The 27,020-nt window shown below is 39.4% G+C and overlaps 1 protein-coding gene across 1 annotated transcript in view; it reads left to right on the forward strand.

The window, feature by feature from the left end:
• Nucleotides 1-27,020, forward strand: part of RNaseX25 (Ribonuclease X25) — a 221,402-nt gene that overhangs the window by 137,702 nt on the left and 56,680 nt on the right. The window contains exon 4 of the mRNA XM_067153873.2: nt 21,105-21,474. Within this exon, the coding sequence (XP_067009974.2) occupies nt 21,105-21,474 (370 nt within the window). The remainder of the gene's footprint in view (nt 1-21,104; nt 21,475-27,020) is intronic.

Here is a 27,020-nt window from a genome sequence, read left to right on the forward strand (position 1 = left end):
TTCATGTTACTTCAAACTTTCTTGCTTTGTTCCCGGGAGCTGCGTACCTGGAAAGGCGAAGTAAACATCGACGCAGAAGAATCAAAGGAGGTTATATGAGGGCGATTTCGGTAATCTACTGCAAGAAATGACCCTCATCAGTTCGTGTCCCCATTTCTAACAAAAGGAATTGCTGACATCACACTCCGATAAGATGTTTTTGTATGATGTCATTTTCAGTAATATTTAATATTAAACACAATGTGTACATACGATTTTAAAAATAGAGAAATTCACTGTCAATACAAGGTTTCACCTTTAGTATAATGAGAAAGAGGAAATGTTCTTTGTGTGCAGTCGAACAGCTGGTGAGCCACAGATTTCACAAACCCAGTCGCTGTATACGTGGTGAAAACATTTCTTATTACAAATACGGTGATGAATTGCTCCTCTCGTATAGAGGTGACGTAGCTCAAAATTGGCTGATTTCCATTCATCATTGTTCATTGCAGGAGTATTAAAGAATTCTGGGTCTATTACTGCAGTCGTTCGTCCAGGAACCTGTTGGTAAGTGGAAGATGTTTCTGCTAGGTGGTAATTATATGAGTCGATTTGGTGAGAACTTTGAGATGCAGAGTGCTCTGCAATGGTTTTCAGATTTCTCTATGAAATGTTGCGTACAATGCTACCGGTGCAACTTTGAGCTTCAATAATGACATTGTTGTTCTTAGTGAAAGGGATTTGAGATTGTGAATCTCCATTGCAGTTCTATCTTCATTGTGCCTTGTGGAAGTATCATGGGGCTCAGGGGTGACTGAAGAAGACCATCACTGATGTTCATTACATTCCCTCCCATGATGCTTCGAGCTTCTTTATACGCCTTTGTATGGTCGAAGTAATCTGTCTCAGTTTCCTGGCAATTTCTGATTCTATTCCAAGTCTTGCATGGAACTACAGTATTGATAAATCAATGACGTGCCACATGATACATGAAGTCACTCGTCCTATCTGAGACGCATTTCATGAGGAGTATCTAACATTGACTACTGAAGAATCCTTCCACAGAATTGGGCAAGACTTCTACACACAGTAGCATATGCCAAAACCGGGCTAGTTGGCCATGCGGTTAGGAGCGTGCAGCTGTGAGCTTGCATCCAGGAGAGTGTGGGTTCGAACCCCACTGTCGGCAGCCCAGAAGATGGTTTTCCGTGGTTTCCCATTTTCACACCAGACAAATGCTTGGGCTGTACCTTACTGTAATTAAGGCCATGGCTGCTTCCTTCCCCTTTCCTATCGCATCGTCGCCATAAGATCTATGTGTGTCAGTGCAACGTAAAACAAATCATTAAGAATATTAAAAATTGGACATGGCAAATTGTATTGGTGCTATGGACGGGAAACACATTGTAATTCAAGCTCCAAGTAACTCAGGAAATATTCAGCACAGTTTTAATTTGGCCGTTTGCAAGATCAATCATTGCTTTATTTATGTTGACATTAGAGCTTATGGATCACAGTGTGGAATACTTTGCCAATGTGAATTTGCACATAGATTTTACAATTGTTTGCTCCCAATCCCTACCTTTGATCTCAAATTCTTAATTAGACAAACCCCATGCTATATTGCTTTGTTTATGATGAGGCATTTCCTCTGAAAACAAACCTAATGGGACCATTCCCAAAGGCTTTCTCAACGAGTTTAAGGACAGAAATATTTAACTATCGCCTCTCTAGCACCTAACGTGTTAATGAAAACACTTTCGGTATTTTGATTTATGAAGGCTAGGACTGATTTTCGTCAAAATCAACGTTCTACAGTACTGAGGTTATCTCACTCCAGCACACAATATAGACCACAGTACAATGAATTGAGTGCACTCTTACTCATAGCATCATAAAAACAGCTCCCATTGGTCAGAACAGAGTCCTGTGTAACTTCCTTCAAAGTAGAATGCCTATTTTTAATCGAAACAAACTGGTATATGTTATTTAAAAACCAAACATAACTGCGCAACAATGACCTAATAAGCAACTGCTGCTCAGCCCGAAGACCTGCAGGTTACGAGGTGTCATGTGGTCAGTACGACAAAAAGGTGGATCCTTCCCTTTAATATTGTACATCTTATTTTCTCTATTCAATACAGAACAATCATGAAGTTTTTAACTTAAAAAAAAAAAAAATTCTCTGCCATTTTTCTTGGCTTTCTAGACCAGGCGTGTCATTTCACCGTGAGATAGGTCCTCGAGTAGACCTCAGATCCAGGTAAAAGTCACTGACCTGGCCAGGAATCGAACCCAGGATCTCCTGTTAACGGCAGACATGCTGCGGGGCCGGCGTCTGTTATTTAAGTATGACTTAATTACGTACAGCGAGGGAACTCGACACCATTTTTATTCATTCTGGCAAAATGTCAAAATAAAATCAAATCAAAATCTCTTTATTTGCAAATGAGGTGTCTACCTCGGTGGCAGATGGTACACTAAAATACATTATTGTCAAGCACTAAATATTATATTAACAAGAGAAGAAAATTTTCCTATAATACAATATTATACAATTTACGCTAACAATGTTTTCTATTAAACACACAGTTCATCCTTAATAAATTTATATTGTTTACAAAATTCTACTTATAATATCTCCTATACTTACAAATATAGTCAACTGATATACAGTATGTGGAATTACTTCAAATGATACTATACAACTGGTATAAGATTAATATTTACATTGCATTTATTTATTTACCTTTTTTTTTTTTTTTTACCCATTCTGGAACCTAAGTAGCATAACGACATGCTGCGTCTTAACCAGAGCCCCTTTTGCCACCACTTTTCAGAGTTCCTGAAGGGCCTTCACAGCTACCGTAGCGGTCCGAGGGCCCTCGAACTCATGCTCTTGTATCCTATGCACAAGATGTCGCAGGAAGCTTTTGGAACTGCAGTGCAATAGGCTGTTGTGCAATCAGGATAAAACTCAATTTCTTGCACTAGCTTTGTCTAAAGATGTATCGATGCCAGATCGAACTGGGAAGTACACATTGATCGTGTTTGAAAAAATAAATAAAAATAAATAAATTTATCACAGTGACCTATGTGATATGGAAATTGAGGGATTTAGTTAACGCAGTGCCTACCTAAGGATGGCCATACATTACTTGAAAATGAAAATCCACAACCTGTTTCGACTGGATCAGGAATGGAATGAATGAAGCCCCATCTTGCGGCAAGGATAAGAATTGTGCCGGCTGCCAAAGCATGTCACGCTCCTTTGGGTCAATGATTAGTGAATGACAGATGAAATTAAATGATATTGGAGAGTGTTGCTGGAATGAAAGATGACAGGGAAAACTGGAGTACCCGGAGAAAAACCTGTCCCTCCTCCGCTTTGTCTAGCATAAATGTCACATGGAGTGACCGAGATTTGAACTACGTGTGCTGCCACCTGTGCCACGGAGACTCATCATGTATTAGTTATGGGCTGTTATTATGGGGTCATTCTTCTTACTTATATAATATTCTTCTAATACAGGAAAAGCTTGTGCTCACAATGTGCAGGGCTGGTGCAGTTGAGCATTGTAGATTGTCAATGCCTGTTCATTAAGTTTAAAATACTGACAATTATGAATTTGCACATTTATGTCTCTCTGACAAATGTTAAAAACAACATAAATTAATTCAATATGATGCTTGCTTGTTTTAAGGGGCCTAACATCGAAGGTCATCGACCGAATTAATTCAATAGTAGGGAAAACATTCCCCTTTGCACGGCAAAGTAGGCTGTCAAGAATTACTCACTCACATTCTGCATATCCACTCCTTTAAGCAGTTTGGAAGGAAATTGTATGACTGGTTAATAGAAAATCCATTTTATAATACATAAGAATTCTGAGACGCCATGTTTGTATTAAGATTTAATAAAAGGTGTTTGTACATTTAGCCATGTTAATATCAATTACTAAATTATTATCAATATTGACTAAGCCTATTTCATTGTATATATGTTCAATGGCAAATAAAGATTTTGATTCTTGGTCTAATCAGAAAAACAAGAAAGCAGTTCTGGTCATTTTTCTCTGACAAGACCTTGGATAAACTTATAACTCTGACGTCTATTCAGAAGCCAAGTGTTTTGAGCAAGAATATAGCAAGCTCTTCTTGAAGAGGGCAAAATCAGTGGCAGTCATCTGCAGCAACGACCAATAATGTGATCTTGTATATGCTGCTAATTTTATGCTTGAATATGATAAGTTGACAGTTGGAATTTAAATTTATTCTGTGTAACTTAATGCATATGTCATAATGAGACCTCGGATTTTTAGGCGCTAAAATAGGCTCTCAAATAAGTAAAATAGGTTCTAAAAATATGTTTTAGGCAGCTTCAGTTTTACATATTTTAATAAGCATTTATCAATTAAAATACAATTTTCATTTTTCTAAATTGATAACTCTAAATGCATACAAGTAATACAATATTTCACATACACAATGGTTCGCCACATTTTTGAGTTTTTATCTCTTAAATAATTAAAACATTGAATTACAAGTACGTTACTGCCCATAATTTGATGCACAGCAAATCACTAGCTTTCTGTTGTGAAACAAGACCGCTTGTGTGACAACACTAGCTTGTAGGCTGGTTACAGGGTTGTATTTGAATTTTGGTACAAGACGAGGGGAGATGTCACATTCACCGTTAGTTTTGCCAATCAAAACATCAACCAGAACACAGTCCTGGGTTCTTCTGTAGTACTTTATTAAGCTTGTCCCCAATTCTATTCCCAGCAGGGCCTGGAGCAAAGCTGATTTTTTCTTTCACCTCTTCTAACAAGTCCAATTGTTCATAAACAGGTTTCCTGGAAGACTCAAGTGCAGAAATAACAGGGACCAAAAAAAAAGTATAATGGGACCTGATGTAGGCAATTTCTTGAGAAATGGTTACATCCTTTAGAACATTTCTGGCCTAAGTAATGCATGTGGCGTCTTCGTTTAGGGCGAGAACCAAACTTCTGATTGCATCAAAATGTTCGCTGTACTACACAATGGCCTGAAGCCAAGTCCCCCAGCGTGTAAGGATGGGTTCTGGTGGCAGTGGAAGATCCGGTAATTCATTGCGGAACAACTGGATTCATGTGGGAGCCTTTACAAAAATTTTCTTAGTGGAGGAGATCATCTTGTTGACTCAAGGAAATTCGGCACATATCTGCTCAGCCATGCGATTCATAGCATGAGCAAGACGAGTGATGTGAATCAAAGCAGGGTAAAATACTTTCAGCAACTTAGCAGCAGCAATCATGTAGGCGGCTGCATCAGTAAATATAAGAAGCACCTTATTTTCATCCATGTTATTGGGGAAAAGCATCTTGAGACCTTTATTTACAAACTGAGCAACTCTCTCCTGATTGGTTTTAATTAACTGTCTGCTGCAGATCAAATATGGCGAACACGGCGTGTCGGCATCTAATTTTCCGACTATCTGACTTACTTGACTTAATTCCTGTTGTTCCTTGTGGAACATAGGGCATCAACAAAGCATCTCCATCTGATCCTGTTGCCAGCCAACCTCTTCACCTCTCTCCAGGTCTTGCCTTCTTCCATTGTACAGATCTTCGCCACGTTTGTTTGGGCCTTCCTCTCCTCCTTTTACCCTACGGGTTCCAATCCAGTGCCTCTCTCTCAATGGCTTCATTCCCTTTCCTCAACGTATGCCCTATCCATTTCCATTTGCGCCGCTTTATCTGTATAGCCATCTCGGTTTCACCCGTCCTTCTCCATAGTTCATGATTGGAGATTACTTCCGGCCAGTAGATGTTTAAAATCTTCCTTAAACATCGGTTGACAAAGGTCTGCAACTTGGAGGTAATCACTTTAGTCACTTTCCAAGTCTTGGACCCATACAGTAGAACAGCCTTGACATTACTTCGGAAAATGTGAAGTTTGGTGCTGATATATAATTTGTTATTCTTCCATCCCGGATAGAGCCGAACAAAGGCACCGTTCGCTTTTTGTATACGTTGAGAAACATCCTGTACTACTCCTCCTTCTTTGGTAACTACACTGCCCAAGTAGGTGAAACTATCCACATCCTCTATAGGTTTATCACTGAAGACAAATGGGTCTAGTTTGTTGGTGTTCATCCTTAGGGCCTTGGTCTTCTTTGAGTTAATCGTTAGTCCCACCTTTTTTCCTTCTTTTACCAAGTCTTCAATCTTTGATTGCATTTCACCTTGTGCCTTAGACAGGAGACACACTTCGTCAGCGAAGTCTAGGTCTTCTAACCTATTAGCCAATCCCCAATGGACACCGCGTTTCACATTTTGTGTTACATTCCGCATTACCGCATCAATTACCACCAGGAACATGGTTGGTGAGAGGATACATTCTTGACGTACTCCTGAACGTACAGATATAGGCTCAGATACACGGCCCTCATGTATGACTCTGCATGTATAATCACGGTATATTTCCTGAATGAGGTTGGTAATTTGTGATGGCACTCCATACCGCTTCACTTCCTTCCACATAGCTTCTCTGTTGATCGAATCAAAAGCTTTTTCGAAATCGATGAACACTGCATAGAGGCGAGATGACCATTCAGCACACTGCTCCAGAATTATCCTCAAGGTGTTTATTTGGTCTACACACGAGCGATTCGATCGAAAGCCTGCCTGTTCCCGTCGGAGCCTCAAGTTGATATACTCCTTAATTCTGTTCAACAGAACCCTGGTGAAGACTTTGCTAGGGATTGAAAGAAGCGTAATGCCCCTCCAGTTGTTACAGTTTGACGTATCACCCTTCTTTGGCAACTTCACCAGCAACCCACATTTCCAATCTGTCGGCATTTCTCCATTAAGCCATATCTTCTCAAATAGCGGCTGCAACATATTGGCAGTGGTATCCATATCAACCTTCATGACTTCTGCTGGAATATTGTCAATACCTGCTGCCTTACCAATATGTAACTCTCTCAATGCCCGCTTGATTTCCTCCACTGTTGGAATGCCGACTTTAATCTTTGGGTCAGGCTGGGTTTCTTCCTCTTCACCTTCTCCTGCATCTACTTGCTCCTCCAAGGAGTGGTTTAACACCACAGAGAAGTGTTCCTACCATCGCTTCAGTTGATCCTCGCAGTTTGTTAGGAGGACACCATTTTTGTTTCTGACTGGACGGTTTTTCTGCATCTGCTTCCTTGCCAGAACTCTGGTGATGGTATAGAGTTCTCTAAGATTTCCCTTTCTGGCCTCTGCTTGTTGAGATAGGTCATCTCTCCTCACACTTCTCTTTACTTCCTTATCCTTCGCAGCATATTTGGACTGCAATTCTGCCTTCCTTGCTTTCCGACTATCAAGTGGGCAATATAATGACCTAGAGTATCAGTAGTCTCATCGACAGAGATCCAGATGTATGAGTCTCCTATATCTTCCCTTATCCGCCTGACTGTGTCTTCATAAATAGTATCCAGGTAGTTTTTTCTTAAAGTTGATTCGGATGGAATGTTCCGATGACAATATTTTTGTATAAAAACTTTTGAAGGAAGGATTTTCAAGTGAGTTCAAGGGAATATTTGCTGACACAAGAGCTCTGCATAAGTCCTCATGGAATTCGTCTTTGCTTCCCTTATTTAGCGATTCCGTTGTTAATAATCTTTGTTTAAGATTTGATTTTCTTTGCAGATTTTCCTGATGTTTAATCCACTAGACATGTTGCTTAGATGCGATTGCTTTTCACTGGACACCTAGAAACAACGACAACTATATATAGTCAGAAATATTGTGTAACGTATTTGGACAAGAAAGATATTCCACCTACCATTACTATTTATTATGAAGCAGACTTACATCAGTACCGGTTTCGACTGTATACAGTCATCATCAGCTGATAGGCATTGGCATGTGTTACAAAGATGTTGTCATCGAATTAGATGTTATCGTCATATCATTTGTGATTGCGTGGGGTTAAAATTGTTTCTGAGATTAAATATGGTAGAAAAAGCTTAACTAGACTTCAAATAAATTGTACATACACATTAAACACATGAAACATGTATATAAAACACTTGTTGAATTTAAAAGTTCATGTCTTACAATGTTCTTTCTTCAGGCTTTCTCGTTTTGGGTCTTGTGCGCCTATGTTTATGTTGATTGATTTTGAGCTCGTAAACAGTTCTTGAGGATGTTCTGTTTGTCTAAGTAATGTATTCATATATGCTTGTAACGAAAGCCAAGTCATTGGATGGTCAAGTATTGTGGGTAGAGATGATATGTAGCTCAGCTGTTGATGTGTTTTGATGAATTCTGAAGCTGATTATAAAGTCTTGATTTTTAAATTTGTAAGTTTTTGGTGGTGACCTCCCTCTTGTCTGTATCCGTGTATGGGAGCTGTAGTTATCTGTGAAAGATAAACTAGTATGAGTACAGTGTAAGTTTGAACGAATGCCTGAAGTTGTGTGTGGAAGTAAATAGGTACTTACTGCTGTTGTTGTTGAACGACATTCTGTTTAGGAGCTCGTTGCGCACTGCTGCGTGTACGTCTGGGTTTTATGTTCTCAGTAGTGAGGGGTATGGATGGATGGGTAGGGGGAGTGGCTATTGTGGGGGTAGGGGTGGAGCTGGGCTTGTCATTCGTCAGTCTTCTGGGGCGTGCTGTGTTCTGTTTATTTACTATTTTGAGGTAATCATTTTTTAGGGCGGGAATAGCTTTATTGAAAATGATACTGTTTTTTTCCATAATGTCATTAATATTGTAATTATGATTGGTGTATTGGTTTAGGGAAATGTAGAAATCTTCAGTTATGTTAAGCAGGGGCCCCTTAGAATTTATGTTTAATATTTTCATATCGTTTTCGATGTCCGTGAACCTGTGTTTGAATTCTTCGATATGCTGAGCTATTGATGAAAAGTGGTTATGTTTTACTGCGTTTAAATGTTCATTGTAGTGGATTATGAAGTTTCAATATAACTTGTCTCGCATTTGTTGGATTTAATACGATAAACTCCTGATTGGTTGTATTTATTGTTGTTAACTGTCCTGGTGTTATGTATAATGTTGGTGCTGTTGCGCATGGTTTTAAATGCTATTTTCAGGTTGTACTTCTTAAAAACATTAGTTATGGTGTATAAGTGTGTATTGTTAAAAGTAAATAAGGCGTAATCTTTCTTGGCTTTGTCTGTTTTTGTTAATTTGGTATTGGGTTGGAAGTTAATCTTATGAATGATCTTGTTGACCATTTCTTTACTATATCCATTGTGTTTGGCTATATCGTAGATTAATTGTAGTTCATTATTTAGATCTTCTGTTGTCATTGGTATGTTAAAGGCTCTGTATACCATGCTATAGTAAGCTGCTGTTTTATGTTTGTTGGGGTGGATGGAATTGATTTTTATGGTATTTGAAGTATGTGTGCATTTCCTGTAGATTTTGTAAGATAAATGGTTGTCATGTCTGGTTATTGTTAGATCCAAGTAATTTAAGATGCAGTTATTTTCAGTCTCTTTAGTGAATTTTATCTGGGGGTCCAATGTGTTGAGTTTGTCTAATATGGTGTTTGCGTCGGTGGATCTATTGTCTGTAATTACAAAAATATTGTCAACAAATCTGCACCAGAAGTATATGTTTTCTATTTTATTGATTGATGTATATTCTAAGTGATCGATATAAATTTCTGCTAGTATCCCGGAGGCAGGGGATCCCATAGGTAGGCCTTGTTGCTGGTATATGGTATCATGGAATTTGAAGTAATTATTATTTGTGGCAAATGCAAATAAGTTAATGAATTCTTCTATTTCTTGGGTGCTCAAATTGCTATTGATTTTTAGGTTGGTTTTGATTATTTCAATTGTTTGTTTGGTGGGTGTGTTTGGATACAAGAGTGTGGTGTTGTTCAGTCTTTAATTCTTTAGTTCTATTGCAAAATTCTATTGAGTTTTGTACTGTCTTGTTTGTTAAAAATGAGTAATGCTTTTTAAGGAATATATGAATGAACTGCGAAAGTTGATAGGTTGGGCTAATTTATGACAGGTCTCATGGGTATGTTTTCTTTATGTATTTTGGCGTAGGCTTTTGCGGATTCTGTTTCGGTAAGAAGAAAGTGTGTGTTCTTAAGTAGACTTTTGAGGTTTCTTTGTATGTTGTTGGTTGGATCTTTAAGCTTGGTTATAAAGGTGTTGTCTTGAAAACATTCTTTGGTCGTTGTTATATATTCGTTCTTGTCCGTAGTGACAATGGTGTTGCCTTTGTCAGCTTTCGTTATTAGTAAATTGTCCTGTTTTATTTTGTTTTTGAGTTTGTTTAAATGCGATTTATTGGTGGTATTGTTGTTTAGGTTGTTGTTGTGAATGTTATTCATTTACTGCAGGATCATCCTTTCAAAATATTCCCATACGAACTACTTGAAGAGGTCAGACATGAAATAAGCAAAAGGATCCAAGCACAACAGTTTAGAACATGAAATATGTTCCATGCTGGGTGCTATTGAACCCTGTTCTGTAACCACTCCTTGTATTACCATAACAACACTTGGAAACAACATACCATGTTTCAGGCTGGGTGCTATTGGTCCCTGTTCTGTAACCACTCCTTGTATTACCATAACAACACTTGGAAACAACATACCATGTTTCAGGCTGGGTGCTAATGGTCCCTGTTCTGTAACCACTCCTTGTACTTTATTACGATAACAACACTTGGAAACAACATACCATGTTTCAGGCTGGGTGCTAATGGTTCCTGTTCTGTAACCACTCCTTGTATTACCATTACAACACATGGAAACAAAGTACCACGTTTCAGGCTGGATTGTAATGGTCCCTGTTCTGTAACCACTCCTTGTATTACCATAACAACACTTGGAAACAATGTACCATGTTTCAGGCTGGGTTGTAATGGTCCCTGTTCTGTAACCACTCCTTGTACTTTATTACGATAACAACACTTGGAAACAACGTACCATGTTTCAGGCTGGGTTGTAATGGTCCCTGTTCTGTAACTACTCCTTGTACCTTATTACGATCACAACACTTGGAAAGAAAGTACTATGTTGCAGGCTGGGTGCTAATGGTTCCTGTTCTGTAGCCCAGGGATTCCAAACTTTTTTTGTTGGTGGCACACTGTTTTGCAATGCTGAATACAGCGGCATACCCCAATGTTCAGGGTACTATACTTTCTTTAGAGGAATTCTGAATGCTAGAGACCAGTCCCAAATGAAGGAAGGTTCTCAAACTACCAGAACATTAGAGGAATTTGTTGATCACTCCCGAACCCTAGAGGAGCATATATAAACCAATCAATACTCACCTGCAGTTAGTTCAGTAATTCAGTTGGAAACGGAGAGGTGTTTAAGTGTAGTACACAACTTAGTGCAATTAATTGTTGAATAAATCACAATATTGGTGTTATTATAAAACTGAAATAAATATACCAATATTGTGTTGTAATATGGTGTATTTTTTAATTAAACGTCAATGATTAAATAGCAGTAAAGGACATCAGAGTGAAAATAGAACATCGTGAATTTCCTCACCTGTAAAGAAACTGGCCCTACTGATATTTACTAATGTTGTTATCGGTGAAGCTCCACGTAGTTTCAGCCGATGTTTCACTGAGTGTGTAGTGGTTTTTGGTACTGTGTAATTGCACTTACTTTCCTCCCTTTACTGTGTTTAGTGTAACCGCTGTAGTAACGGTCCTTCGCGGCTTGGCCAACGCCTGATTATCAGTTTCCAGATCGAAAGGAAGATGTTCCAGGTACATTCTGAAGCGTTCTAAAGAGAAGACAACAGCTAAGGTTTCAACTCATAAACGGAATAATTTCGCTTAGCAGGACTCAGGGCACAAATTTGGCATCCTTTCTTCTCAAGTCATTTAATGGGGCTGCATGTTCTGCAAAATTGGGAATGAATTTGCAAAAAAAATTTACCATGCCAATGAATCTGGCTACAGGCTTGACTTCCTTTGGAGTGGGAAAATTCTGGATGGCGGCAGTATGAGACTGATCGATTGAGACACCCCTCCCCGACACAATATGGCCTAAGAAGGACATCACCGGGCTGAGTGGCTCAGATGGTTAAGGCGCTAGCCTTCTGACCCCAACTTGGCAGGTTCGATCCTGGCTCAGTCCGGTGGTATTTGAAGGTGCTCAAATACGTCAGCCTCGTGTCGGTAGATTTACTGGCACGTAAAAGAACTCCTGCCGGACTAAATTCCAGCACCTCGGCGTCTCCAATAACCATAAAAGAGGAGTTAGTGGGACGTAAAATAAATAACATTATTAAGGACATCTGGGGTTGTGCGAAGGAAACCTTGGTGGCCTTGAAGGTTAGACCTGCTTTACGCAGTCTTTCAAGCACTTCATTGAGATGCAGTAGGTGTTCCTCGAAGGTTTCACTAAAAGTTACGAGATCATCGAGGTAATTATAAACGAACTTGAACTTAATGTCCAATAGGACATAATCTAGTAACTGTGTAAGGACGGCCGCTCCAGTCGCCAAGCCAAATGGGACACGCTCAAATTTATATAGGTTCCAATCGGTCGCAAATTCTGTGAGATGTTTGGATTTTTGGCAAGGGGTATCTGGTAATAAGCCTGATTTAAATCGAAGGTGGTGAAAATTTTTGCATTAGCACACCAAGAAAAACAAGAGTGCAAATCAGGAAGGGGGACAGAATGAAGGACCACTTTATGGTTCAACATCCGATAGTCCACTACAGGATGATAATCACCTTGCGGTTTAGGGACCAGAAACATGGGAGAAGAATAGACTGACTTGGACGGGCGTATCACTCTGTCAGCGATCATTTGATCAATAATAGCCTTCAGGGCTTTCATTTTGGGAGGTGACAGCCTATACGAAGGAGAGCGAACAGGTATGTTATCCGTAACCTCAATTTTGTATTCTAATACATTGGTGAAACCTAACCTGTCGGCGAAGACATCAGGGAACTTATCGCAGAGTTTCCTAAGTTGATTGGCCTGGTCTTCGGGTAAGTGATTAAAATCAAAAGCGTTGGGTTCGTCAGAATCTTCAGGAACGGCGTTAACGTGACAAGGCAGAATAGGGGAGCGATCACACAGCTCAAATGTTCTTGCACAAAATTTAAAATGGAATCTGTTGAACTGGAGGTCCAAAATCATGCCTGTTTTTACAATAAAATTGGCACCCAATATGAATTGGCAGGATAAATCTCTTGCCACTAGCACTGGCATTTTCCAGGTGAAATCACGGACTCTAATCTTGACCTCTAGGGACCCTACAATATTCAATGAATTGGAATTAGCAGTATGGCAGGTTAAGGACACGGGTTCTAATGTCGGTACCTTGCAAACAGTTTTCATAGAATCATACCAGGTCTCGCTCATCAAGCTGACACTACTCCCAGAGTCTAGTAATGCACAGACAGGTTCATTATTTAACTCTATGCATAAATACGGTAGTTTACAAGAAGGTATGGCAGAAATCCTACAAGATTGCAAGAAACGAACACCAGAGTCAAACTGGGAGCAATCATTAGCCTCAGAATTAAGTAAATCATCCAAAGTACAGTCATGATTGACAAGACAAGAAGCCATGCTATGGGGTTTACTATCAGAACTGGCGGTTAGTCATCTAGCACTACTATGGCCTGGGGGTCCAGAGCCAGAAGTGTTACGTGGGCACTGCCTAGAGAAATGCCTAGTTAACTCACAGTTACGGCAAGAAGTATTGGTGGAAGAGCCTCTACCCATGGCAGGTTTCGCATTGCCTAATGCCCCAGCCTTGGGACAATCCCGCTTGAGATGAGCCGTGGAGCCACAACTGAAACATGAACGAGAATTTCGCGAGTTGGAAGCAGGAGACGGGGTGGTTTTAGAATCCTGCGGAGAGGGCATGTTCATAGGCGGAGGGGCTAATGCGAGGCGTAACTGGTCGGCATATCGAAAGCCTTCAGCAGACACTGTAACAGCTTCCAACTGGGCGAACGTTGCTGGTCGGGGTGAAAGAGCCAGATATGATCTATAGTTCGGGGCGAGACCTTCAGTTATGTTGGCAACCATCTGAGCCTCTGAATAGAGGAGCCGGAAAATCTTAGCTTGGAGCTTAATGTCTTGGACATATTCAGATAATGACTCGTTGAGATGTTGTACTTTGAAATAGTGCTTCTAAACTAATGCAAACAAGGCACGAGCAGGAATGAAATATTCAAGCACATGGGCATGAAATTGATCTACAGACCATCTTTCGGAAATGGCCCTGACAATATGCTCAGAAAGGGCTCTAGAGACATGTGGGTATAGAATTTGAAATACATTGTCGTTACTGAGATTATACACTATTGCCTGATCCTTGAACTCAGTTAGTAATGAAGGAAAGAAATAACCTCATCAACGGAGTTAGCTGAAAATTTAGAGACTTCCTTAAACACAGTGGTCAACGGGTGAGGCAGATTAGAGAAAATCTGTAGAAGAACAGGTGTAGGGGATGCCTGGGAAGGCTTAAAATGGTCCAGAGGTTTTACTGAGGCATCGCACCTTTGATTTGGGTGCCGTTGTGAAAAGGACGGAGTACAGGTTAGGTTAGGACTAACGTTAGCCTGCAACGTTACGGGTGCAGACAACCTCATTTGTGAAAGGTTCTCACTAATCTGAGAGACCATCGGGGCATTAACCGGTTGTGCAGAGGTTATGCAACCTAAAATAGCACTTGATACTGGTGGTGCTAAGACAGGGGGTGGTATTGCACCATTGCATCAGAACCGGGTTGATTAACAATAGAGGGTAAACACTGAGCCACAACAGAATTAGCAGTTACCACAGGAAAATTTGTATGGGTACCAACATGCAAAGGGGATAGATCATTTGAATGACTTACAGGTGTCCTAGTTCCCGACGACACAGAAAATCCCAGGGCAGCATTAGTCACCTCAGACTCCTGAATAACACCAGCACTAGGTGTCACAGTGCTCACTTGAGCAGCAACAGTTGTAGCACCAGAGTTAACACTGTCACACATTTCAGATGGGATAGACACTTGAACTTCAGAAACTGTGTCATTTAACTTATTGCCTTCAAGCAAACCACTGATTCTGTCGAAAATTCTCGAAATCTGTACTATTAAGGCTTGACATTTCTGCCGCTCAACTTCTGGCGATTTGAGAGACAACAAATCCTTAATTCTGTCCAGGTAATGTAATAACTGCCCCTTAACCCGCGCTAATTGGCCATGCAAGGGCTCAAAAGGACACAAGAATGGCATTAAATTCAGCTAACGTAGCTTTAACCATGGTCAAAGAGTCACGCAACTCGTCCGTAGTTAAGTCAGGTATGGTTATAGGTAAGTTAAGAGACTGTTTCAATAGGCTAGTGTCATCACTGACTTTGCCTGTTGGATTAATTTTTCGGATACGAAGTTCATAAACGAGTTCTGCTTTTCTCAAATGGAAAGGATTAGTAACAGCGCAAGCCATTCTGACGGGTAGAAACACGAATTTGCGGTCTTTTAGGTTAGGTATGATCACGATTCACTTTTCTTCGTCTGCAACCTAGCACTTGCTTCTGCTACCAAAATGTAACCGTTACTACAGCAGTTACACTAAACACAGTAAAAGGAGGAAAGTAAGTGCAATTACACAGTACCAAAAACCACTACACACTCAGTGAAACATCGACTGAAACTACGCGGAGGTCCGCCGATAACAACATTAGTAAATATCAGTAGGGCCAACTACATGACAATAAACCAGGAAGGTGGGAAGGAGCTGGGAACCTCCAAAGGGCATGGAGGTGGCTTAGGTTCCAGTTTCAGAAATAATCAACCCTGATCCTTAATTTTCAAAAGTATTATTTACCAAAGGACTTTACAAATGAATTCCGAACAAAATCCGCCATGCGGAAGGTACCGACACATAACGATAGTAAAATACAACCTGCATGTTCTGCTGAGACACACCAATTATTAATACACGTCCTTTGACAATAGCTTCCTATAAGTTCAAAGATTCAAACAAACTATACATCCAGTTGTACAATGCAATTTAGTAGGTAAGAAGAAACGTAATACGCTATTACAATTTACAGTGAAGTTAAACGTACTTTTCAAAAACTCTGGCATACATCAAGTGACACGGAACTACCAGAGGCAAAGTGGCGAATCTAGGTGAGGTTAGGGCAGACTCCTATATGAAAGGCAAGCAAACATTACAGGAAATTTAAGCTGGAACAAAAATCAAGAGTGCTTACCCCTAAATGGCCCATCCCGGTAGCGAGATGACGTCAAAATTTCGGACAACCAGACAGACAGCTCACAGACCACAGACAGACCAAGACCACGAAATGCTGCCTCGGTCTCTTTAAAAGGTAAACTCTGGCCTTGGAGTAGCCAATCAGAAAGCAGGGGCCCGCCTATCCCCACCCAGAGTCACCAATCACAACTCCTACTTCAGTCGCGAACTTTAAATAATATTCTCGAATACGCACGATCGCGAATCTTCCATTTCCAGAACAGTCAGAAAATACTTTCTAGAATACATAACCAACAAAAGGTAACATACCCTGTTCAAAAATTCATGTGACAAGTTTCTGGGCACTTCCAGTAGATATAGAACTGAAATCTTCTATTTACAAATACCATATGTTACCAAAATATTATACTGTACAGGTTAGGTTATTACATGGAATACAATACACTTCAGATCATACAATAAGTACTACGGAAGGTTTACAAATAAAGACTTCCAATACATTCTACACCTGTGACAGAATTTATGATTCCAAGCAAACTAAAGAGATAACTTGAAAACGAAACACGTTCAGTTGGAAAATAAAGCTTATTTCAGTTGTTTACTCTCTTTTCAAATTAAAGAAGGCAAGGCAATGAATAAAATATATAAGTATTAATAATAATAACGTAAACGTTTCCACCTTTTCAATACTACAATATATTCACAAAATTACAAAATTATACGGTACTAGTTTCGACCCATCTAGGGGTCATCATCAGCCGTATTGGAGCAAAGATCATTTGTGGCGAAATCCTAAGACAATGTTATTTTAAAGAATAACAAGTGAAATGAGATGTTATGGTAATAGTTAATAATACAAGGAATATACATACTAAGAGGTTTTTAACAAAGAATAAAGTATAAATGGGGTGTTGTAAAAATTATAATCATGGAAATCAGTAAGTTCTTGTATTGAAATATTTTTTGAATCAGAAATTATACGACACTCACCTCGCAGCGACTAAACTACTTTCAAACGCACAATGGACACTATTCTATCAAGAAGTAGAGAACAAATTATTCTATGAACTAGCCAAAAAACAGTCAAATTTGGAGAATAAACTCAACAGGCTAAAAAACTGCCAACTACATAACCAACAAACTAGAAACTCCAATAGTAACACGTTCGATCGTACGCAGTTTCATCCAGCTGTTGTAAATCTATCTAACACGCCCTTAAGTGAAAGTGAACACTTAACTTTATCCAAAGGACCGAAACACAACTGGCCAAACTTGAACAGCCTCAACATAGCCGCTACTATGATCACAGAATCAGAGCTAGCCATCAGCAAAATGCCGGAAGACACGCAAAATGAGGTTAGAACTGATGTTAAAAGGAAACTGACTGATATCCTCCACAATTTAACCAACCCCGCAAATAACCTCAATAATAAAGAAAAAATTGCTGAACAAAAGCGCATATACGCCCTCAAGAAGAAAATTGAAGACAACGAACTCTTCGTAACCAAAGCTGACAAAGGCAATGCAACAGTTATCATGGATAAAAAAGTATATATTGAAAAAACAAAAAACTTTTTCACAGACAGCTCATTTTCCATAATCAAAAAAGACCCCACCCAAAAAATTCAAAAACTACTTAAACAAACTCTTAAAAACACTTCATTTTTATTTACCGAACAGGAAAAATCCAAACTCATACATATGAACCCAGGACTCTCCACTGCTAAAGCTCTTCCCAAAATTCACAAAACCGGAATTCCCATCCGGCCAATTATCAACTATAGACCGAGCCCCTTATACAGAATATCACAATTCATCCAATGTTTCTTAAGAAACAATTATCAATTCTTATCCAAAAAGTCTATTAAAAACACATCTGAGCTAGTAGAAAAACTAAACAAGTTCAATTTGCAACCGGATCACTCCATCCACTCTTTCGATATTGTAAACATGTACCCAAGCATACAAGTATCAAAATTAATTCCGATAATTATAAACAATTTAAACAAAAACAGCCACTTAAGCAAACTAGAGATACAAGACTTTATCACAATATTAAAACTTATCATCGACAATAACTTCTTCACTTTTGACAATGTCATATATCAACAAAATGGTTTGGCAATGGGGTCACCGGCCTCAGGTATCTTAGCAGAAATATACCTGGACTTCCTCGAATACACCAAAATTGACAACGAATTCGAAAACATTCTCTTTTGGGCCAGATATGTCGACGATGTCTTTGTAATCATGAATGAGAAATCAATTAACGCACCCACCACCCTCTTACGACTCAACAATATTGATCCTCATATCAAATTCACACTAGAATCCCAATCAAATCAAAAAATCAACTTTCTAGATTTAACCATCACTAGAAACTCAGATTCTTTCAGTTATAAAATTTTCAGAAAACCCACTCAAACAGCCTCCACCATTCGCCAAGATTCAGTGCACCCCCAGTCCCACAAACGAGCCACATACAACAGCCTAGTTCACCGAGGCTTCAGCATACCTATGTCCAATAAAGATCTAAAAAACGAACTCAACACAATCCGCGGAATCGCAAAATTCAACGGCTTCAGCAATCATTTTATAGAAAGGATAATCAATAAACACAAACATCGCCCAAAAACTACTCTCAAAAAAGAAATAACCAAACCTCTAACATTTTCCACCTTCACGTTCAACAATGATATCTACAAGTTAACCAACATCTTTAAGAAACAAGGCGTTAAAATAGCCTTCAAAACCAACAATAAGAACATGAATGTTTTATACAATACTTCACACATCAACAAGACCAGCAGTTTTTTAAAATCAGGAGTTTATAGGATCAAATGTACCACCTGTAAAAAAACCTACATCGGGCAAACCGGGAGAAACTTCATTATCAGATACCACGAGCACACTAACGCAATAAAATACAACAAGTTTTCAGCCATCGGCCAACACATGCAAGATTATAACCATAAATTCACCAATATTGAACAAGACATGGACATCCTCGTATTAGCAAACAAGGGCCCTTTACTGAACATAATGGAAAATTACTACATACACCTAGACCAATACTTTAATGCCAGTCACAATCTCAATGAAATCTCAGAGAAACCCAACATACTCTTCGATCTATTTATCACTTTCCTCAGAAACAATAATGCAGCCAACCTAAACTCAATCCTAAATTTAATCAAAGGTACTTTTCCAAGACAATTACATTTTCTCCCGCACCCTTCAGCCCCACCTTAAGCCCTCTTCCTAAGCCATATTTCATTTCAATACAAGAACTTACTGATTTCCATGATTATAATTTTTACAACACCCCATTTATACTTTATTCTTTGTTAAAAACCTCTTAGTATGTATATTCCAACTATTACCATAACATCTCATTTCACTTGTTATTCTTTAAAATAACATTGTCTTAGGATTTCGCCACAAATGATCTTTGCTCCAATACGGCTGATGATGACCCCTAGATGGGTCGAAACTAGTACCGTATAATTTTGTAATTTTGTGAATATATTGTAGTATTGAAAAGGTGGAAACGTTTACGTTATTATTATTATTACTTATATATTATTCTCAGTTCAATACGGACCAAAAACATGAAATTCATAACCATCAATGAATAAAATATTTACAACTTCAGAGAAAGCGCTAGTAGCTAGCTGTAGAGTAGCAGAAATAATTGCCAGGAATATGCAGTCGCATACAGCAGCAGAAACTTTGATTTTATCTGGTTGTAAAGAAATATATAATTCCATGTTAAGAGAGGCTGCCGGGAGGGAGATATTGAAAGTACCTTTGTCAAACGATAGAATTGCTGATGTCAGCTGATATTAGACTTCTCAAAATCATGTGTCAGGAAGCAGGAGCTGTTCATGAAACTCAAGTCCTTCACACCGTAATTCGCTGGGTATTCAAAGGAAGTGTACTTTCCATATTTTATGAACTTAGAAATGAGTTATTACAAATATTTGCCACAGATCCTCTTGAGTTTTCTGACCTCATTAGCAATGAAACTTGGTGTTCGAAAGTTGCGTACCTAGCTGATATTTTTGGACATTTGAATAATCTCAATTCCAGTATGCAGGGAAAGAAAGAGAATATTCGTAAATCAACTGACAAGCTGAATGGGCTCTTACGAAAAATTCAAGTGTGGAAGTCAAAAGTTGAAAACAGTGATCTTTAAATGTTTCCTCTCAAAGCTGATATCGACATCTGTTCCAGCTGATTTTAGAACGTCTTTGTGATTTGTAGAATAACCTGCAAGAATATTTTCCTTCCCTCAACGTGAACGAATGCGAATGGGTTCACAATCCCTTTGCCATTACTGCTGAGTACACAAAACATCTACCATTAGAAGAGGCAGAAGAACTGGCTGAAGTTCAACCTGATCGAACTTTGAAGCTGAAATGTAGGGAAGAGAGACTACTTCAGTCCTGGATTTCATTGAAAAGAGAGTTCTCAGTATTATCAGAGCATGCCACAGTTTTCAACAACATGTCTGTGCGAACAGGGATTTTCGGCACTGACCCGCATTAAAGGTAAGAAACTTCTTTCTGTAGACCAACAATTACGGGTGTGATTCAAACAGTTATGCAAAACTAAAGAAGCCCACATTTCCCACTAAACTGCAACAATAGTGAGTTCTTACTGCATGTAGGCTTATGCCATCCTGTCAAATAGCATTACCAAAATATTGAATACAGAAGCAATTTTTTCGCGGCACAGTCCAACAATTTCACGGCATACCCTTTGAGACCCCTGCTGTAACCCCTCCTTGTATTACCATAACAACACGAAAACAAGGTACTATGTTCCATGCTGGGTGCATTTGGCCCCTGTTCTGTAACCACTTCTTGTATTACCATAACAACACTTGGAAACAATGTACTATGTTCCAGGCCCACCAAACTGGGTACTATTGGTCCTCAGTTCTGTAACCACTCCCTACACTTCGACCCAGAGAAGCTGCAGCCCATCAGAGGGAAGCTGGAGCAGGAGTGGCTCAATGTCTATAATGGTACCACAACGTCTCTGTGGAAGCACGAGTGGAAGAAGCACGGTACGTGCGCCGTAACTCTCCCCGCACTTGACAATGAGACCAAGTACTTTGGTCAAGGCCTTGCCTGGATCGAGAAGTACAACATGGAAAACGTCTTGGCTAGAGCCGGGATCAACCCCGACACCAAAGGCTACTCTCCACAACAAGTGTGGGATGCTGTGCACGGTGCTCTGGGAAAGACGCCGGCTGTGGAATGCGTGAGAGACTCAGTAAGTAACTCTATAGAACCTTAATATTGCCGTATTTCTCCGAATCCAAGACGACGTTTTTCCCTCAGAATTTAAAGATTGTCTTGCATTCGCGACCTAACACTACTGGCAGCTACCAGGGTAACCACGCTCCCGCGCTTGCAAAGAAAACTCATTGACTTTGCAGGTTCGCAAAGTTTCAAAGGATACCTCTAATGAAAATGATCAAGGAAGTAAATACTTGATACTTGTGTGTGTTTATTTTATTTCTCAAATTAAATTTGAAATTTGTTATAAATAAAATGATTTTACAAAGCCTGATTTAATCTTTTTGAAGGAAAACGGAAAAGTGGGGTTTGTCTTGGATTCATAGAAATATGGTACCTACATTATCGAGGAAGTGGGGTTCAGAAAGGGTGAACTGCTTGAGCACCAGTTGATAGGCTAGTCACATTGTTTGAAACAGGCAACAAAGTCGGAGGATACGTAGTGAGTTGGTCGACGAAAAGAAGAGAATATACGAACTGACAATGAAGATACAAATTTATGCGCATAGAGGCGCGGCTGTGAGCTTGCATCTGGGAGATAGTGGGTTAGAATCCCACTGTCGGCAGCCCTGAACATGGTTTTCCGTGGTTTCCCATTTTCACACCAGGCAAATGCTGGGGCTGTACATTAATTAAGGCCACGGCTGCTTCCTTCCAACTCCTAGGGCTATCCTATCCCATTGTCGCCATAAGACCTATCTGTGTCGGTGCGACGTAAAGCCCCTAGCAAAAAAAAAAAAAAAAAAAAAATTAAGAATATCAGTTTTACAGGCCTGCAAGAATGGTTCTATCTGCCTCTAATCTCAGACAAGGAATACCATCTTATCAGCCTTGAAAAGTTTTATTTCAATTATGAGACTCCATCTCTACAGCTAAGGCTCATGGCAGAAATTGTTCATTTGTTATGAGGTACATGAACGAGTGACGAGCTGCTCTTGATGCTACTTGACTGACATGTTTCAACAGTTTCCACCTCCAACTGTCACTCATTTTGCTAGTTTCCCATGTTCCAGTATGCCATCCTGTATACTGTCGTGTTTAGCCATACTTTGAGGCTTTATAACTTCGACAATACTTTAGCTAAATTAATCATTCTTTATGTATCTGAAACTACAATTATCTGTCCCAACAGTGAACTGATTTATTGTTTTGTTTTTTCCTCTGACATAAAAATATGAACAGGGACCAATATATGAGATCAGCCTCTAGTTTTCATTTTTCAATCCTCTATGTAATTAGATTTCTTTCAAAATCACATTTAACGTTTGTACTCCTTTCGTACACTTCTGATTTAGGTAAATGTCTCAATCATTTTCCGGTCTCTTTCAATGACTTTGTCATCCTGACTCTGCTATTGCTTAGACAGTGGTGGTGGTGATTGTTGTATTAAGAGGAAGTGCAACCATCCTCTTATTAACATTGATCAAAGGGAAAAAATTGATGAGGTCTCACACTTCAAAAAATGAAGGTATCCAGGACTGAGCTATGTGCCTCGTTGTGGCCAGACGGTTTTCCCCCTTTTTGTCGCCTCTTAAGACAGGCTGGGTGTTATTCTACTGCCCCTACCCATGGAAGGTATTGCTCAGAGAATCAAGATACTTCAAGGCCATTGTAGGAACGAGCAGGAAAACAGACTTTCTAATGTTCAAAACAATCATTGCATATTCTATCCAGCAGTGGTCAGCAGTCCCATCTAGAACCGGTATTATAATGCTGTCATTCATGTCTATCAGAAAAGACTCGGAAGTGTTTCTAGTGTATGATGATTTCAGTTCTCTAGTTCCAAAATGGCTATTTGCGAACAAGTCATAAGATATTACAATAATGCTTGTTTGAAAGCATGGCAAGCTTAGGGTTATTTCCAGAACTCGTCATTATGCCACAGTCAATATTGCATTTTCTGTATTATTAGATTCTGTACATTCATTAGACAGTTTGGAAACTTTCCCAAAGCATGGAAGAGGCAGAAAAAGAACTAGAAACTCTGAATGATGTGGTTACAGTTTAATGAAAAGAGCTCGTGGAAAATATTAGTAGCGGAGCGGGTTAACAAGGACTGAATGCCAAGTTACATTCGTAATCATGACAAACGTTTACAAAATTACAGATAAAGCATGTCTGGGTGGTACAGACGGAAATACATAGAAAAGATCTTCGGACAAAGATAGAGAATACAACATTCTAAGGAAACAATAGGTTAAAATGCCATAGAGACTCCAGAATATTCTCAAATGAAATAAAGACACATACTAGTAATTGTATACGACCTGTCCCTCATCATGTACTGGGACTTGTCTGTGACAAGGCCTGTTTTGGCACGACACAAAATTGGCTAATTATATACATGATTTATTTCTATCCTTACCATACAAACTTGAAAATGCAAATAAATCAGATGTATTACCAGAACTCCCAACCTTTGTGCAAAACTCTATATGCAATTAACTCCAGTAACAGAATTGGAATGTCTTACAATTATACAGTGTTTGAAGAATAAAATTTCCACAGGTGTAGATGAAAGTTCTCCTTGTATGGTACAGCCTTTAACTCATCCAAATTTCAAAGCTTAAAATCTCCTGCTTCTATAGTACAGAAGAATACATGATGAAGTGATGCTAATGATGCTATAACTTATTAGCTTGTCTTCTTCTCTCTGGGTAAGGTAGTGTAACCAAAGCCCTCCATTCCTCTTCTAGTACTCTATTGCTATCGACTCCTCTGTTTGCAACACAGTCCACAACGAGCTCCTCCATCTCATTCTAGGCCTCTTTCCAGTCTCTGTATCCATGAATGTTCTCTTTGGTATTCTCTCTGCTCGCATTCTCATCATATGTTTAAACCATTTTAGCTTTTCTATATCAATCTCTTCTTGAAGTTTACACACCCCCACGCTTCTCCTTATTTCCTCATTTTGTATTCTATCTCGTCTTGTCTTTCCCTCATTTCAGCTGCTTGTATCTTACTTTGGTTCCGCTTAGTCACGTCAGGCTGCTGAAGCATAGATCAGTATAGGTTTATAATAGGATGAATATAAAACCTTCTTGCACTTCATTGGCACATCTTTCACACACTGGTAGAAACTTCCAGACTGCTGTATTCTTAAATCAATTTCTCCATCCAAATTTCTATTTTGTGACGACATGCTGCCCAAATATTTAAAATTTTTCACTACTTCAAGAGGTCCATTTCCTATTTTTATCACTCCTCTGGATTTTCTGTTACCTCTCGTCATGATCAAAGTCTTGCTTTTCACAGTACTAATCTTCATTCCAAAATTTCGTATCTCCTCATTCCATAAATCAACTTGTGTCTGTTCTTCCTCTTCATTATCTCTCCAAACTACAATGTCGTCAGCAAGAGCATAGACGTTACTTGCTCGCCCATCATCTTCTCCTTGACATTATGTAGAATTCTATCCATGATGATAATGAAGAGTAAGGGAGACAATACACTTCCCTGTCTTAAGCCTGTCTCAACTCTGAACCATTCAGTTTGACCCACTTTGTTTCTAACACAGCTTTTGCAATTTTGATATAATGCTATTACCATCCGCATTGTTTCATTTCTAATCTGTGCCTCTGTCAATGTTTTCCATACCAGATTCCTTGGGACACTGTCATATGCCTTTCAATATCTAGAAACGTTACTACCATCTCCTTTCCATCATTTGACACAGTGTAAATATTGGGTCAAATGTGGACCTGCCTCTTCTGAATCCATACTGCTGTTCTGCCTCTACTCTGTCTCTTATTCGTTTATCCAAGATTCTTTCAAGGATCTCAGCTGTATGAGGTATCAGTGTCACTTGCTTCCTGTCTCCTCTCAATGATCTCAGCTGTATGAGGTATCAGTGTCACTCCTCTGTTGCTTCCTGTCTCCTCTCAATGATCTCAGCTGTATGAGGTATGAGTGTCACTCCTCTGTTGCTTCCTGTCTCCTCTCAATGATCTCAGCTGTATGAGGTATCAGTGTCACTCCTCTGTTGCTTCCTGTCTCCTCTCAATGATCTCAGCTGTATGAGGTATCAGTGTCACTCCTCTGTTGCTTCCTGTCTCCTCTCAATGATCTCAGCTGTATGAGGTATCAGTGTCACTCCTCTGTTGCTTCCTGTCTCGTCTCAAGGAACTTAGCTGTATGAGGTATCAGTGTCACTCCTCTGTTGCTTCCTGTCTCCTCTCAATGAACTCAGCTGTATGAGGTATCAGTGTCACTCCTCTGTTGCTTTCTGTCTCCTTTCATGAAAATTGGTATAATGACCCCTTTCCTCCACTCTTTTGGAGCAGCCTTTTCTCTCCATTTCACTCTGAAGAGTCTATACAATCTCTGTAGACCAATTGCTCCTGCTGCTATTATTATTTCTATGGTGACCTCGTCAATTAACTTGTAAACGTTCTTAATATCTTAAAAATATGGGTTTTTTTTGCTATTGACTTTATGTCGCACCGACACAGATAGGTCTTATGGTGACGATGCGGCAGGAAAAGGCTAGGACTGGGAAGGAAGTGGCCGTGGCCTTAATTAAGGTACAACCCCAGCATTTGCCTAGTGTGAAAATGGGAAACCACAGAAAACCATTTTCAATGGTTGCCGACAGTGGGGCTCGAACCCACTATCTCCCGAATACTGGATACTGGCTGCACTTAAGCGACTGCAGCTATCGAGCTCTATAAAAAAAGAAATGTTGACGTCACATTGATTATGTACATATTGTTAACACCACACTCATAGATTTTTATTTTGTATTGTAAATATTGATTATTAATATTTTATTTTTTTTAAATCAGGATGTGCTGTCCTAACATTGGTGTTCTTGTGTTTTTCCTTCTTTTTCAAAATGTTCATTATTGTGCATATATTATTATTAGTATAAAGAAATCACTCACCTCTGTGGGCATGTAATTGTACAGTGTATGGAAGCTAAATGAACGATACCAACGGTGAGGCCGTAGTGAACTGGGCAGATGAAAATAATATCCATCTTATTTTTTATGCTAAAGACCGTAGTTCCTTCCAATCAGGACGTTGGAAACAGGAATACGACCCAGACTTATGCTTTGTCACAGCTGATGATAAACATCACCTAGTCAGCGCTACCCGTAATATTCTACCAGATTTCCCTCGTAGCCAACACCACCCAGCTATAGTAGAAATTGGTACAAATATCCCATTGATAACCTCAATCCCATGACCCAGATGGAATTTACAAAAAGCTGATTGGAACGCCTTCTCTGAAAAATGCTAAATGTTTAGGCTGGATCCTACCATCTGTTTATAATTATAACAGGTTTCTTGGAGCCGTTATCAGTACAGCAAAAAAGCATATACCCAGAGGATATCATAAAGAATATATTCCAGGCTGAGACGAGAAATGCGAAGAACTCTATAACGATTTTCAAAGTAGTGGTGACAGAAAAATAGCAGATGAACTGATACATAACCTGGATGCTGCACGCCAACAGAAGTGGATAGAAACTACTCAGAAAATCAATTTCAAAGTATCCAGCCGAAAAGCGTGGTCTC

The sequence above is a fragment of the Anabrus simplex genome, chromosome 9, assembly GCF_040414725.1.
Source record: "Anabrus simplex isolate iqAnaSimp1 chromosome 9, ASM4041472v1, whole genome shotgun sequence".
Taxonomy (NCBI): domain Eukaryota; kingdom Metazoa; phylum Arthropoda; class Insecta; order Orthoptera; family Tettigoniidae; genus Anabrus; species Anabrus simplex.